This window comes from Mauremys reevesii, linkage group 10 (genome assembly GCF_016161935.1).
Source record: "Mauremys reevesii isolate NIE-2019 linkage group 10, ASM1616193v1, whole genome shotgun sequence".
Taxonomy (NCBI): domain Eukaryota; kingdom Metazoa; phylum Chordata; order Testudines; family Geoemydidae; genus Mauremys; species Mauremys reevesii.
Window position 1 is genome coordinate 62,177,319 of NC_052632.1, and position 16,866 is coordinate 62,194,184.

The 16,866-nt window shown below is 43.1% G+C and overlaps 1 protein-coding gene across 3 annotated transcripts in view; it reads right to left on the reverse strand.

The window, feature by feature from the left end:
• Window positions 1–14,906, reverse strand: part of GRIN2A (glutamate ionotropic receptor NMDA type subunit 2A) — a 294,429-nt gene extending 279,523 nt beyond the window's left edge. The window contains exons 1-2 of one of the 3 annotated variants that reach the window (XM_039492617.1): window positions 14,780–14,906; window positions 13,428–13,850 (exon numbers count right to left, since the gene is read on the reverse strand). In XM_039492617.1, the coding sequence (XP_039348551.1) occupies window positions 13,428–13,850; window positions 14,780–14,791 (435 nt within the window). In that variant the 5' untranslated portion in view covers window positions 14,792–14,906. Of the gene's footprint in view, window positions 1–139; window positions 286–646; window positions 672–2,093; window positions 2,260–13,427; window positions 13,851–14,779 lie in introns of those variants that run through there. The other 2 variants (XM_039492630.1, XM_039492631.1) reach the window with 2 other exon arrangements.
• Between the last annotated feature and the right edge of the window lie 1,960 nt (window positions 14,907–16,866).

Sequence of the window (16,866 nt, forward strand, 5' to 3'; positions counted from 1 at the left end):
AAATGAAAGGGATAGCCAAGAATAGAGTAGAAAGGGTGGGATGAAGAGAAAAAAGGATATGTCTTGGAAACAGCTATTTGGGGGAAAGAGGATCTGGAGCTGGGTGGATAAGAAGGGCAGTGTAAGCAGTTGTACTCACTGCCATCAGATCATGGTGTTCCTGGGATCTTCATCTCCAGCACCTGCTGCCAACTGCATCATTGCCCCTGCAATGGCCTGTCTCTGGCTATGTCTTCCATGGCCCAGCCCTCCAACCAGGACAGGTCATTCCAGTTCAGATCCCTCCTGGGGTAACGAAAGTCCAACTAAAACATCCATACCAACATCCAAACAGAAAATCCTTCTGCCCACTGCAGGCTATGTTAATGTCCCTCCACTTGTTGCCCCTGGTCCCAGGGACTGCAGAGCTGTTCTTTGTTCCTTCAGCTAAGCATTGCTTCCAAGGGCTTTTCCCTTGGAGGCTGTTCTTCCTAGGAGGTTTTCCTCCTGCCTTTAGGGTAACCAACAGTCTAATCACACAAACCCAAACACCCTTACTCCGCCCCCTGTCCCGCTCCTTCTCAGAGGCCCTGCCCCACCCCTTCTCTGAGGCCCTACCCCGCTCACTCCATTCCCCCATTGCTTACTCTCCCCAACTCTCACTCACTTTCACTAGGCTGGGGCAGGGGTGCAGGAGGAGATGAAGGCTCTGGCCTGGGGCCAAGGAGTTCAGAGTGTAGGAGGGGGCTTTGGGCTGAGTCTGGGGCATGGGTTTGGTGTGCAGGAGGGGGTGCAAGCTCTGGGAGGGAGTTTGGGTGCAGAAGGGGGCTCTGAGCTGGAAGCCTGCCTTAGCACTGTTGCGCTGCTGGACTTTTATAGCTTTTTAAGTGTCCCAGTTTGGCTACACTGGTCTCCAGGAGATAGAGCCTGATTCTGGGACACTCCCAGTGAAACTAGGAGGATTGGCAACCCTGCCTGCCTGCCTTGCCTCTTCTCCCCTGGGATGCTGGCAGCTTCCCACTTTTTATAGCACCCATCTCAGTGCTCCCACAGGATCAACTCCCTGTGGTTCTTTCAAGCCTGCCTTCACCAGGCCCTGCCTAGAGAAAAAGAGCTCTCCTTTCTCCAGCTACATAGTCCTTCCTGACCCTTTTACAGCTGAGGTAACTAATAGTAACTAAGTCACCACATCAGGATCAGCTGGAGGCTGTCTGCTACATCATCACAGGCAATGTTGAGCTGACTTCTCTTGAAGGACCAGCCAGCCTGCGACAGACCCTTTCAGTGAGGCACAGCTCAGTTTAGTTAACGATTCCTTTTTGGTAGTTTCCAAACTGATTTGCTACCAACCAAGGGGCAGCTTTAATTTCCTGAGCCAGCAATTGCCAAATGTGTTCTGAACCAGAACTCTTCATTTTCCTGTAGAAACCTTTTTATTCCATTTTCAACACACACTCTGATACCATTCAATGTCTTATTACATAGTTTGAAACCTGGTACAGCTCATGTACCATATCATGGGCATTATTCAATCATCCATATGAACCTCAGCGACTAACAAGCCTAGGGTCAGCTCTGGTAAATTTTCAGCCATTTTGCAGATACATTTTTACTAGTCAGAACAGTTAAGTGGAGAAAGTAAGGAACAGGGACTTAAGAGGCAACAGAAAAACAGCAAGCTAGTTTCTTTCCTCCAAAGATGAAGATGGCCATCCAACAAATTGACAGTCATCAGGCAGCGTAAGACCCAGTGGCCTAATATTCAGTTTCCTTAAGGTTTAATTTCTGATATTGTTCATCTGTTTTCATATGATGAATGTACTGGTCCCATCTCTTCCCAGCGAGGTGCTTGTAAACACATGTCCTTATCTCTAGGGCCGCCCCTCATACCCAGATGCAGCATTGTGTCTCACACTCCCTCTGGCAACCACTTCCTCAGCCACAACAGTCCATCCCAGCCAAACCCTTCTTTGTACTGCCTTCTTGGGTATTCTGTGGCTCTGCTCTCCCGTCAAGTCACAAAACAGTTTGATTGCCTTCCAGGGTTCAACAACAAAAAAAAGTCCTTCTCCCTTTCTGGGCTTCTTCCTCGTTCCCTGGTCCTCACAGCCTACCTTTGTGCACCTTTTCACGCAAGGGCCCCACCACAAGAGTTAACCCTACTCCTTCAGCTCTGATGCCTGGTCACAGCCAGCCCTGCTCTAACAGGCCTTCCGCCAAGCCCTTCCTATAGAGAGTTCCTTCTCCCTACCACCTCTCTCTCCTGGATCTACACTTTGAGCTGAGATCCTTAGACAACCTTGCTCCACGTCCTCTGGCCAGGAGGCGATTAATCAACCACTTCCCAGGTGCAAGGCATAACTAATTAGGTATTTACCCTTACCTTGCAGGTGATGGGGCTAAGCTCATCACAGTTCATCATACAATTTAGATATTTCTGCCAACACAGTTTACACAGAACACATAATTAGTGTCATACAAAAAACAACATGTAATTTAGCTGGTAATTATATGTTTCTGCAACTGCTAAAAGCAACTCATTATAGGAATGTTGTGCACTTAAAATAGATTACCTTAATTCTATTTTCTGTTTAATCCAATTATAACTGTCTCTCCTAATTGTATTGTAAGTTGTGTTGAGCTGGAAGGTGACTATAAAATCCTTGCTCTTTTGGATTTCATAGTGGTTTTACACGTGCACAGGCTTCCCACTAGATAAAAATCAATGCAGTGAAAATGAAAATATTCTTATTGTTAATTTTAGTCATGTGAAGACACAAACTGGTAATGCAAATGGTCAAAACTTTATACTAAGAAATCAAAGTAAAATGTACTGTCTTGAAGCAGAAATTAAAGAAAACACTCTAGAAGACACAATATAAATGGGACCCTATAGAAATGACAAAGTTAGAGTAAAAGAAAATAAATTTTCTCCCCAACATGCCCTCCGATGTAATAGACACACATCCACTCTGCTCTACAACATCTACAAGGATATCTAAGCATTATGAATGTTGTATGCAGTGTAGCTATAGCCACGTCAGTCCCAGGATATTAGAGAGACAAGGTGGGTGAGGTAATAACTTTTATTGGACCAACGTCTGTTGGTGAGAGAGAGAGAGAAATTTTCGAGTCACACCGAGCTCTCCTTCAGGGCTAGGAAAGGAACTCCCAGAGTCACATCAAAATGAAAGGTGGATCAGATTGTTTATCATAAGTAGTTAGCACATATTGTAGGGGACCATTCAACATAGAGTAGCCCATTAATACCTCTGCAGTCAGAGGACAAAAGAAGGGGTTAGTGGGCTACAGATAAGACATAAATCCAGTGTCTCTCTGCAGTCCATGATTTCTGGTGTCTAGCAGAGTAATGAATTTAAGCTCCCAGATATATCTTTTGAAAGTGCTGTTGAAAGGTTTCCTTTGAGGATGAGGACTGATAGGTCTGTAGCCCACAGGGCCAGCTTGCCTTTATTATATTCACTCCCTTGTCTTTATTAGACTCTGCTTTCATTATATTCAGCTATAACACAAAGTATCTACAGACTTGTATCCTGGAAGACATTTGGCTTAAGTAAGTAAGTTGACTATACTTATGCCATTTTATGTTAAGTATAACAAGCCTGTAACCTTTGACATAGATAAATGGCCTGACAGTTACCCCACAGATTTTTGTGGGAAGTAAGGAGCTTGTTCAATGGCAGGAGTTGGAACTTAACAGTAAATGGCTGCCACAAGGACATGGACGTGAACCCCACAAGATCTGTTGGGCAAGGGGTGACAAATATGATAATAAGCTAAGATGACATTTGCTCATATCAATATGTTAACCTATAGGGTAACTACATCTCAACATTATGTGGGTGAAAGCTAGATCTGGGCATGGTGGGTTGGGCAGTGGCAATCAGTCATAATAAGACAATCATGTGGAAGGAGTTCTCCATCTTTTGTTGTGCGCTTTCTACCATCTGATCCTGCAACTCAGCGAGGAACCTGGACTATCACTTACCACCAGGTCCTCAAGGAAGGGTGTGAGAATGCAAACCTAAGAGCTTATGCAAAGACTGGAACCACAGCTAGCCCCAATACTGTATCTTTTGATGTAGCTTGGAGCTTCTCTGGCTTTGTTCATTATTCTAATAAAGATATCTAAGGCTTTACTTTGCCCTCAGTGTGAGCGTCCTTGCCCTCCACCATAAGGCTCCCCACAAGATATTGAACTTCATAGTTTTAGTTCTGCATAGCCTGATTCTGGGGCAAGAACCTTATCGCAGTCAGATCAATTGGCCATCAATCCAAACATTATTAACCTTAAAAGGGATCAGGCAACATAGAGAGAGAGCAATCGCTTTGTGAAAGGGTGTCTTTGTCTTTTATCACTCTCCTGTGTGATTTCATTCAAGAGCACAGTGATTGTCTGGTTTCACCCACATAATTCTAATTGGGGCATTTAGTTAGCGTTGCCCGAAAAGGGACCCTGGCGGCTTCAGTCAACACCACTGACCAGGCCCTTAAAAATCCGGTCAGTGGTGCTGCAGGGCTAAGGCAGGCTAGTCCCTACCTGTCCTGGCACCACGCTGCACCCTGGAAGTGGCCAGCAGGTCTGGCTCCTAGGCGGGGGTGGGGGGGGCGCCACAGGGCTCCGCATGCTGCCCCCGCCCCGAGCACCGGCTCCGCTCTCCCACTGGCCAGGAGCCTGCCTTAGCCCCGCTGCGCCACTGACTGGGTGCCGCCCAAGGTAAGTCCACGCCCCAACCCCGAGTCCCAACCCCCTGCCCCAGCCCTGAGCCCTCCCCTGGACCTGGATCCTCCTCCTGCACCCCAAACTCCTCATCCCCAGCCCCACCCCAGAGCCTGCACCCCCAGCCCAGAGCTCATACCCCCTCCTGCACCCCAATCCCCTGCCTCAACCCACAGCCCCCTCCCGCACCCCAAACCCCTTGGCCCCACCCCCCAGACAGCAGCCCAAATGCCTCATCTCCAGTCACACCCCAGAACCCGCATCCCCCGCTGGTGCCCTCACCCCCTCCCACAGCCCAATTCCCTGCCCCAGCCCAGAGCCCCCTCCTGAACCCTGAACCCCTCATTTCTGGCCCCAACCCAGAGCCATTTAGAGCCCTCACCCCCTTCCACACCCCAACCCCCTGCCCCAGCCCAGTGAAAGTGAGTGAGGGTGGGAGAGAGCGAGCCACTGAGGGAGAGGGAATGTAGAGAGCAGGGGGAGGGGGCCTCGGGGAAGGGGAAGGGAGAGGGGTTTTGGGGAAGGGGTGGAGCTATGGTGGTCAGTTTTGTGCAATTAGAAAGTTGGCAACCCTATATTTAGTGCACAGGCTGAGGTACACCTCATGTTATGATAGGCATGTGTAGGATCTGTGGATCTTGAAAGGTGTGTTGTGATGGGTGTTGATCATCGCAAAACCTGCAGACATGTCCACTGCATCTGCTGTTCTGGTAGACACTCGTGCAGCTTTGAGTTGATGTGTCCTCAGCTGGGGGAAGCTTTCTTTTCATGAGCTTGGAGAGGTTGGGGGAGTTGTATGAAGGCCAGAAGTGGGGATTCAGAAAAGACTTCCTTCGGGATGGAAAATGATAAAAGACAAAAACACCCTATCACCTGTGGGTGAACATGTTACACAAAACAATCACTCTATATCTGTCCTACCTGTCCTCATTCTCAAAGGAAATCTGCACGACACTTCCAAAAGATCAGCCTGGCAGCTTAGTTTCAACTTCCTTAGGCTCCTTTGAAAAAAGAAAAAAATCCATTTTCTGCCTTCATTTTCCCTTCCGTTTTCAGTGGTGAAAAGAAAAGGAAAAGGAAAAGACAGACTGACAAGTAGAGATATGACAAAACAAACTAATTTCTGCAACAAAAAATATATATAAATTTGTGAAAATTTTAAAATTAAAAAATTCTTTGAAAATATGCAAAACAAAAGTGATTTTGAAGGTTCACACAAAAACATGAACATCTTTTAGCTAGCTCTCTCCATGACCCTCCAATACACTATTACTCCCCCACTGCCTCCCAGCAACCATGGAGTGGCATCAAGAAAGACTCTCCCGGGAACTATACATTTCTGTACACTATAGCTCAGTGGGTTTTCTTTTTAATTTGTCATTTTCCAGATGTGAGTTTGTTAAAAGCTGTCCTCTCCCTGAACTTGTCACCAAATTTAATGTTTAATTGCCATGTACTCATTAATAGAAAGGAGATTTAGGACCAGTTTATGACCTGGGATATGCTGAATACCACCAGGATATTGTTTTGTTGTTAGTAGTTAATTATATTTTTATGAATAGTTGCTTCAGGGAAGTTGGAAGATTCACTCACTATTCAGACAAATACGATAATCAGGGCCTTGGAAAGAGACAATTTGCTTTTATTACTTGTTTCAAATGTGTTGTCAAGTATGCGGTATTATGCATCCCACCTAGTCCTCCCGTCCTTAGTTGTCCGTCCAGTTACTTACACAGGGATAGATTCTCCTCCGATTCTGCCTTTTCTGCTCTGCCATAGAACTCCTATTCTCAATGGGTACCCAAGCTTCTTCTGTTTAACCACTTTGACCCTTGTCATGTACATGTGTGAGAGAGAGGGGAAAATTGTGGCCAGGGTTAAGGAACAGATGGGCTAAAAGCCCCAGACAAATTAGCTAGCTAATGTCCAGCAGCAATAATGTGCATCTGGACAGGACAGCAGAGTACCTTTGCTCTTATTTATTCTTATTTTATGTTATATTTTCTCTACCCCTTTTATCTCACTCACCACTTGATTCCCTTGTATCTTTCCTTTTCTACCGTGCGCCCCACCCCAGATCCCACATATTGCTAGAAAGGAGAAGCCTCATGCTAACTCAGGTGTAAATTTACACAAGGGAGAAGAAAAAAAAGCATCTGTCTCATTGAAATTGGTAGGAAACCCCAATGATATGATAAGAAATATCACATATCTGAGGACATGAGATTTGCAGTCATGTTTTCCCCTATTAGATTTAGAATGGCTCTCACTCCACATTGGAAAAATGGAATGAGGTTTGTGTAATTTGAGCACTGCAACACAAAAACCAGAATTCAAGCATTTTAATTTTTATAAACTGACTGTAAATTTCTGCACCTCAAAATCTTAAGCACAGATTTTCCCCCTCTACAAACATTACAGCTAATTGAAAAAGACAGTGATGATGTTCCTTTAAAAAAAAAGGGGGGGGGAGAGAAGAAAGAATCAAGAAGACTCCCAAGGATTGATAAAAACAATAGTGTGACAGATGGTTTGGAAACAACCCAAATTGAGTAGGCTGGGCTCCTTCAGATAAAATCCACATTACTTGGTAGCTTCAGGAAAAGACAACACAAAGCTGGGCCCAGATGATCACAGATTTTAACTCCTAGAGTTCTAACATAGAAACGGGAATAAATGTGGCCCTCAAAGGTTCTTAATTTCTTCAAGATAGCCTATGGGGTACTTCCACCAAAACAGCCATTCCCAGGTCTCCCCTCAAGCCAGTCCAAAGCCATCACCTGTATTACAATCATATCAGAAAACAAAACATGAAAATTCATAAAGTGAGGCTGCTTGTTCATTAAGCTTGGTCAGCAGGGTAGCAAAAATAAAAAACTATTAAACTGTCCGTTCAAATTAAAGTAAACATGTTCTCATGTGCAATTAATGGATGAGAAATAGTGCAAACTGAAAACATTTTTGACAGATACAATATGGATCTCCCTTCTGTTCAGCTCACTGTGTACGTTTCTAAGAGTGAGTGTTCCGCATATATGAAGTAATTGCTAAAAGTACTCTATAGAAGTCCTATTACTATTTTATAGGTTATTAAATATAAAACCAACATGGTTTCCTCCAAGAAGTATTTAAAAAGAGCTCTCCAAAGTTACTGGGAATGTTTGCGGGCAGGAGATTAAATGCTAAACCAAAGGTTTGGTGTTCTAGTTTTGCAGTCTGGGCTTCCATCAAGTTAAAATTTAAAATGAGTTGGATTGCTTGAGTGTGAATGTTGTGTCTTTTGTACTTCTAGACCGTATGCAGCAGTGACTGCAAAACAGTTTATTAATAGTTTCGTTGTTTGGCTGAACACATCACCAGATGCACTTACCAATTTCTATTTAAACACACAGTAAGAAATGGCAGGTTGAAGTAAATGTAAATGGCATTTTAAGAGGGAAATTACATTGTTCCTACACTGAAAGATTGGGGCCCTATTTAGGCATAATTCCCCATTCACGTAGATGAGCACCGCTTGCAGGAGCATGATTCTTAGGCTCTAATGTAGTAGCCTCAAACATAGACCAGGCAACTTTAAGACCATATGAATTTAGTCCTAACCACAACTACACCGAAATCAAGCAAACGTTCAAAAGTGATAGTGAATGTAAATAATCTTACTGAGGCGCATGAGATCACATAGACTGCAATTCTCAAACTACTGGAAGCTGATCCTCCCCTCCAGTCAAGAAAATGAAACCAATTTTGTCCTCCTTCAACTCCCGCTTGTTAGCCAGGCAGCATGTGTCAGCTTGCAGTGCCACTCTTTTGCTGGGCAATCCTTTGCACCCCCATATGCTGGGAAAAGTTAACATTCACTTCCTCCACCCCAACCCAGCTTGATTGGTAGAGCGACTTCTGGTGAGAAAAATCTTCATGAGGAAAATTTTAGCTTCCTTGGAAATAAGCAGCCAAATCCTAGAAAAAAGCCAACTTAACATTTGACAGGAGATAGGTATGCAGTGTTGTTGTAGCCATGTTGGCCCCAGAATATTAGAGACAAGGTGGGTCAGGTCATAGTTTTTACTGGACCAATTTCTATTATGAGAGAGGCAAGCTTTTGAGCTTACATAGACCTGAAGAAGATTTCTGTGCAGCTTGAAAGCTTGTCTCTTTCACCAAACAGAAGTTTGTTCAGTAAAAGATATTACCTCATCCACCTTGTTTCTCTAATTAGACAGGAGAGTAAGATGCACATCCCATGAATTGAGGGTTCTTCCTCGATTTGCTAACTCATGCAGTGTTCCTCATGAAGATACTAAGCTTTGGCTTTTTAAATGCCTAATTTTTTATTGCGAAGATACAACAAGAATAATATAAACCGTATACTGTGTCCTAGTTAACTCAATCTTACAGAGCTCTGTCTCCACCCAAACAACAGCAGCAGAAATTTTGTGATCTCACTATTCACTTCAATGAGATGTGGCGTTTACAGCATAATAAAAACCATTTAATGCTAATATGATGCTTAGGGAAATAAAGAAAATACTTCAGACTATAAGCCCAAACACACAAATAGTCCTTAGTACATGGTTATTCCCATTGATTTTTTAAGGGACTATGCAAACACGGAAGTATTGTTCTGCCTGTGATTCCACTTTTTGTATAATGCTGCACAAAATATTGTTTTTTATCTCACTGAGAAAAGATCACAGACAATATATACATCATGAAATACTGGTGATGGATAATAGAAGCATTAAAATGATATCAAGTTTTCAAATATGAGAACAAATAATCCATTGGAACACCTAAAGAAAACCTCAACAAAGTAATGGAAAATATTTATAAATTCACTTTATATTAATACTTTCAACTCCTCACATAGTAATACATTAGGAATGTTCATTTAAAAAGGGAATATCAAGCTGGTTTTAAATGTTTTAATGTACAACAGACGTCACAGAACTAGAGAAAAAGAAGTCTACCTTATATTAATGTAATTTATCAATGTAAAGTGCTTTCAAAAAGTCTGCCAATAATTATACATTAATGCTTAATTTTCTTTTTTAGGGGTTAATCTCCTTAGCTCAACACTCCCAGAGTTGTTTCAAGTAGTACCACTTCCTAATGATAATCCCACTGGAACATGCCACGTTATCTTCAGGGCTGTCAGTAATTCCAATACAGGAAATGCCTCTTAGAAAATGTGTATGTATATTATTAAAAGTTTCTAATGAGCAGCAGGACTAGAAAAGTCTGTATTGAGTTTTTTAGAGGTATATCAATACAAAACAAACAGTTTACTGAGGACACCTGCTAATTAATGCTCTTATAGTTTAGGGGATGGGGGGGGTTGTTTTTGCTTTTAAACTGCCCAAGAAACTAGTACAGAAAGCATATTATTTTGCAAAACTAAACCCAACATGGCCATGTGATTGTAAATATGGTATATATAATAGACATTCCTACTGTGACAACCAAACAAGGAAACTCAAAGGTCAGAGACTCGCTACTGCAAAAAAATCACAGATCTGCCTGTAATGTTACACAGGCTATCTGAGGCAAATCCTAGTAGGAAAGTTAAAGGAGTGAGTCTGAGCTTCAAATATATTTGAATGAACACATTTAGGAGGTATTGCCAATATAAAGTATGGCACAAGCCTGCACTCCTTACTCGTACAAGCCGTCCCATTGAAATCTTAGGGGTTGCAGGATCGTTACCAAAACAACAAAAGGTTATGCTTTTCAGAGGTCTAATGTCCAATTCATGTTGATGCACTTAAGCATCTTATAAATAATATTGAAATCACTGAGTTAATTGGCTCCTTTTGTGCCTTTATGGTTCACTGAATAACTTGGCTGAAATGCCTGAGAATTAAGAATATATGCACATCTGCAAGTGAAAGTCACCAGTAGTATTAGAAGACTAGCGTAAGGCTCTCTGCAGCACTGAAGTCTTGCATTAGGGTCACACAGAAAGGGTCCAGGAACTGAATGGTCACACTGTGATACCCAGTGCTCCAGAGAAAGGGTTTCTATGCTGACTCACCCTAGGCTAGTGCAGAGAGCAGTAGTGGGGTAGGAGATGGGACAAGGAAACTGTCATTTATGCACTCAGTGACCTCCAATATCACAGGACAAAAGGGCACAGACCTTGGATGCTAATTCAGCTCCATAAACTACAATAGTCATCATTAGGTAGTTTGGGTTTCAGCCCCAAATCCTGGCATTGGTTTGGGAAGCGGGTTTCACATTTCCAGCCCTTTCATTCTTCTTCAACAATGTGGTGAATTTCACCTATGCTACACAGGAATTTATGTCCCAAAAGGAGTTAAAAAAGCCAAATACGTAAATATTATTTCTGTCAATGTCCAAAGCCCAGCTTTGAAACATATTAAGTACACGCCAAAAGCCAATCTAAGATTAAGGCAATTTATAGTTATCTGTATGCAAAGGCTTTGTTTGGCTGGCTAACTACTTTAAGAAGGTTCCATTGATTTGTTTAAACAACTGTACAGAACTATTTTTCTCCCAAGCGGAGATCTTGAAAATTAAGTTTCACCTGAAAGCAAACATTTTTAAATGTCAAGTAGGAATAACCACTAAAATACAGATATCAAAGCAGAAATACAAATAGTAAATTACAGGATTAACATACTACTGAAATAGCTCTGTTTTAGTGATCTAAATTAATGTGTATTTATTTTACATTCTAGTTGACTCTATATTACACATATACGTGTATGTATGTAAGTTAGTGACCCTGAATCAGTCACTGGAGGCATGGATAAGATTAACTACTGAGTTCTCACCCCCATCTCTAGTTTTTTATAATTTGTGGCAGGTGGGATTCTCAGATGCAAGTTTTTTGACTAACATAACAACTTCAGCTCATCAATTTATATATTATATGTATTAGTTTTATAAAGATTTTATAACCTTAAGGATAGTTCAATAGCTCCCAATGTAATAGTCCCCATGACCTAGTCAGTATATCTCCCTTTAGTATTTAAGGTAGTAATATCAATCATAATGAACTCTGTGGTTATTCATGTGGACATAAGACCCTCCTATAGAATTTCCACTACAATTCAAACATTTATTAACTGAACCATTATATGACAGTGTCAGTTGTAATGATAAGGTCACTTAGAATACTGAGATTGAAAGAACATCTTTAGTCCCACCAGTTAATAAAAAGAGTGAAATGCCGCTGTTTCTAAGTCAGGAATGATTCCTGATTCCTTCTTCAAAGATCATAAATAATCCCATCTCTTCTGTTCTTCACTGTTAAAAATATATCTGGGCCACTTTAAATAATTATTTTCAATATTTCTCTGAATCTGTGTGAATTACTACCCAATATTTGACAGTCCCCACACCTCCCTTGTTTTAGTGCTACAGAAAAGCTGTTTACAGCTGAATCATAATCATTCCTCATTTCTTAGTAATATTTTGCCCTTAATAATGGTTTTAGGGTATGATGTGCTGAAAAAATATTTCCTGAAAAGCTAATACATGCCTTTCTACTCAGCAAATGTTGTGTTGAATAATCCTCATCTCTTTACATAAGTGACAACCAAGGCTGGGATATGGGCTCTTCAGCATCAGCCGATTGTTTCTTACCCCATCATTCAGAGAACAAATGCTAACAGTGGAACTGGTCGCGGTAAAGGGCTTGATCCTTCAAGGTGCTGAGCACCCTCAACTCCTACGAGTTTGAGCGCTGAACACCAGACAAGATTGTGTCCTATAGAGTAGGAGTTTGCTATGCTTCTGCCACCTGGAGTAAGGAACGTGTGCTGGGTGTATTAGTCACTGTTCTATTATTTCGTAACCTGAGGATGGGTTATATGGAAAAACATTTTCCTAAAAAAAAAATCAGTTTGCATTAACTTAAGAGTTCATAGACAAAACCACCTGCACAACATAACCTCATGTTTACCACATGGGAGTCTAATTAACAGTAACGCAGGTTCTCACTGAATCGCTGTAACTAAGTAAAAATCAAAGGGTGGTTCTTCATATGAGACTGATGTCACCCACGTTAAGCTATTAATGGCGGGGGGAGGGAATCAAATCTAACCTGAATATCTGTACACTTATCAAAAACCTCTAAGTCCTCTACTAGCACTATCCTCATCATGTGCATTATATGTGATCTTTCCTAGGGTGGCACTTGTTTCTAGAGTCTGCCAATAACGTTATACCTTTCCTTTATGATGTAAAACAGGACAAAACATTGTATTGTCATAATTAGGTTAAATAAGCCATATGCATTCGACGAAGTGGGTATTCACCCATGAAAGCTCATACTCCAAAACGTCTGTTAGTCTATAAGGTGCCACAAAACTCTTTGCTGCTTTTACAGATCCAGACTAACATGGCTACCCCTCTGACACCATCTATCTTCAGGGTCATCAACTGTACATAGCATTCCTAGGTTGATCAGAATCCAGCTTGGTGGTAACTAAGCTGTTAGTAAGAACATTCTTTACGTAAACAAACAAATTACAGACATGATCCCCCATAAAATCTTTTCAGGATATTGGGTGGTACTTCAGTAGGAAGCTTCATGATCATTTTCCTTTTAAAGATCAGAATATAGGCTGTTAGAGGCATCCTCTTTTGAGCTGCTTGCAGTGCACATGTTCTGAAGTTAGGATGCATGATGAAGTTACACGGGTGCAACAAAAGCTTTAAATAATTTTTTAAAATGTCCTACCTTATCAGCCATGATCATGGAGGAGCCGCCATGAATTCCCAGAATTGGAATAAAAGTCTGAGATGAAATAAAATCCAAAATCTGAGCTATCGCCTCCTGATCAGTATCATCTCCAAAAATTACCCCATGGATCTTGGTGCCTGACATCAAGTCACAAACATGCGTTATAATGCTTTTAGGGTCAGTCTGGTTCACCAAAAGGGTCACTACATTGACATCAATGGCCAGGTCTGCTGACATTTCCCTGCTCCAGAGAGCTCGGATGTCTCGCTCTGTGATATACTTGGTCCTCCCCAGGATAACGGCAATGTTGAGTATGGGATAACTTTTCTCTGCTCCATGAACAAGATCCAATTGCGCCAGAAGAGCTTGGAGTACCAGGAGAGCATAGCCAATTTTCCCCATCTTTGCCAGCTTTATCCCCTGTAGAAGTGATCACATTGCATGAGAAAAAAGAGCAAAATACGCTATGTAGTCCCCCACCAGGCTTTTGATGCAAAATATCTGCATAGAATGCATCCTTATTAGCTTCCTCCAATGGCTCTTCACCTTAGCCATAGTCTGACATCATTTTAACTATCCCATGAAATTTGCTCCCCAGTGACAGTGTTATGAATTGTCTACAGCAAACTAGAAAAAATGCAGCGCAAGTTCTGGGGAAAGGCACCATTTAATGTTTCTGAGCTAGTTAAAATTAAATGAGTGAACTAATTAGCATGGGGGGATTTTTTTTTCTTTTTTTTAACCAGGAACTTGTATTTTGAAATCTGGTGACAGCCTAAAAGGTTGATGCACTTTTCCCATAAAATTAGCCCAGAAAGGCACTAGAACCCCACACCCCTGCAACCCACCCATCTTGCAGGACCCCAGAAGTGTAATTTTATTTTTAAATCTCTCAGATGGCTGCTGCTCATGCATAAGTACTGCATGTCTGGAACAGATTCAGACGCACATTATTCTAACCTATTTCTCTCTCTCTCTCCTTCCCCTACTCTACAGTCACTTTAGCATCTCTGAACTGGGGATCTCAGCAACCAAGTTGTCACTGGTGTTGGGGGACAGCATGTTCAATAAATGAGCATCAGTGCATTGCTTTGCTCTGGCCCCCCCAGTGGCTCTTTAGGGGGCGGGAGAGGGAGATGAGCCATGGACAGGGAGGGTGATCCGAGACCGCCAAGCGCAATGTCTCCTTTTGCCCCCATGTCCCCAGGGATTTCCAGCCCCCTTTGCTGGCCTCGGGAGGGGAGTCCCTCTGCAGCACACAGTGCCAGGCTTGCTGGGAAGCGTCATGCAGAACATACTAGCAAGGCTGTCCAATCAGGGGGCTGCCTTCTCCTGATCTCCCTTCTCACCCCGCTAACCATAATGTCCCCATCGTCAGTCACTATCCATCAGCATCATCTGCTGCTGGACCAAGAGTCTCTCTGTAGCTTTCCCTCCGTGTGGGGGTGGGAATTTCTGACACCACTGAATCGCAGCTCAGCTGCACTGTGCTTCCCAAGCTATTGTGCTGCATGCCAGGTTGTTCTGATGACTGCAGCCGCAGAGGCAGCGAAGAAAGGTTTATAAATAAATTAACCCAAACCCCTGCAGCTGTGAAGCGGCTTCATCTCCTCGCAGACTCGGGAAAGAAGCTGCTCTCCCCCGCCCTTGGAATCATGGTTTCCTTAACAAACGAGACTGCACTGGAAAGCATTAATTGCACCAATTACATCTGTAGGCGCACGCACCCCTTTTCCCCCTCCAAACGGGATGTGAAATCCTGCAAAATACCTCCTCGTGCGTATGACAACCGCGCCAGAATCCCCCCTTTCCAGTCCAAGCGCAGAGCAGTAGCGCCGCTCGCTGGCCGCAAGGCGCACTGCCGGGACACAAACTTTGCAACCTACCGAGGATGCCAGAAAATGTAGTTGCTGCTATTTGGCATGCGGCGAAGTTTGGCATTTCTTTGTAAGCCTCAACACCAAGAGGCCGGGGTTGCTTCCATCCCTCGGCCCAAATACAGGAGGCTCGCTGCAGCTTGCTTTCCGCATCGCATCCAAGGGAGGCAGCTACCCAAGCAGGAAGAGATGCGAAAGGGGGCTGAAGGGGAAGAGTTAAGGGGGTGGGGGGGAGAGGAGACAGATGAAGAACATTAGTCAGCCCGAAAGTGCGATTGCAACGTCTTCCCGACTCTGATGTGCACATGAAACACGCACGGTGAACAAAGTGACAGGCTGAGAAAGTTATCGTCCCCCGACCCCCTTTAAGTAAAAATACATGCGAGAAGATCCCTCTCAACAGAAGTGACAGGGCAGCCAGTCTTCCCTGGAAGTCCTTCCCCCTCCCACCCATGCAGGTTGGGAAAATATTTTGTGCTAGTAACCGTCTATTGCCTCCACCGGCAGGGTCTGGCTTTGAGCTCCGAGGGAGTGAGACACCTAACCGGGAGTGGATAGCTGGATGCTAAACTAATTCACACGATCAAGGACAGGAGTTTTCTTGACAGGTTCAAAACAAGCATAACGGGGGCGGAGCTGAATCAATATGGGAAATGGTTCTTTTTTTATCTTGATAAAGAGCAGACTGCTTCTCAGATCATCATAAACAACCAGCGAGACACAGAATAGCAAATTCCCCCAGGAAAAGCTCCGTTGGCTTTGATTTGGTGCTCAATATTTCTAGAAAAAAAATAAAGATACTTCTTAAAGTATCCATAGCTACATTTAGGGTGATGGCACGTTTGCAAATAAAAAAAGCAGCATTTACGATAAGCTTCATAAGTGTTGACTACCAAGTAAAACCGAGGCTTTAAAGACGGAGAGAGACTGCAACATTTTACATGTGTGTCATTCCATAGCTAAGAGCCCGTTTGCAACTACTAACCATGTACCCAGAAAGGGAAATACTTACTGCATTCTCCCGCCACATCGTTCCAAGCTTAAGATCCTCAAAGTCATTTCAGTAGATTCCTTTGCAAACAACGAAGTGGAAAATGGGTCTTTTAATCCCTGGATTTCATCCTACAACTTGTTCCCACTGCAGTAAACAGAAACCCAGCAGCTCTTTATCGCTTAAAATCCCCCGTGATCAAGTTTTAAGAAAGCCACTCGCAACTGAGATTTGCTTTTTACCCTTGGCAAAAAACGTTCAGCATCATCTCATTAAAAAAAAAAAAGGCAATTGTATGGGTTGCTGCAGCAATTCTACTGGACAGCAGCCTCAGAATTCCTCCCAGCTTCTTAAAAACTGAGCAGATTGTCAGCATTACATCCTTAAAGTGTGGTAGAGAATTACAGTGCATTCTACAAAGCAGGTTCTCTCTCCCCCTCTCCTCCTTCCGGGAGAGTGTGTTACACTGTCCTGCACATGAGGGAAGGCAGGGAGCTGCAGTCAGGTTCAGAGCTGCATGCACTGATTCTGTAGTAACACAGGCTGCAAGCAGCAAAGCTTTCCAGCA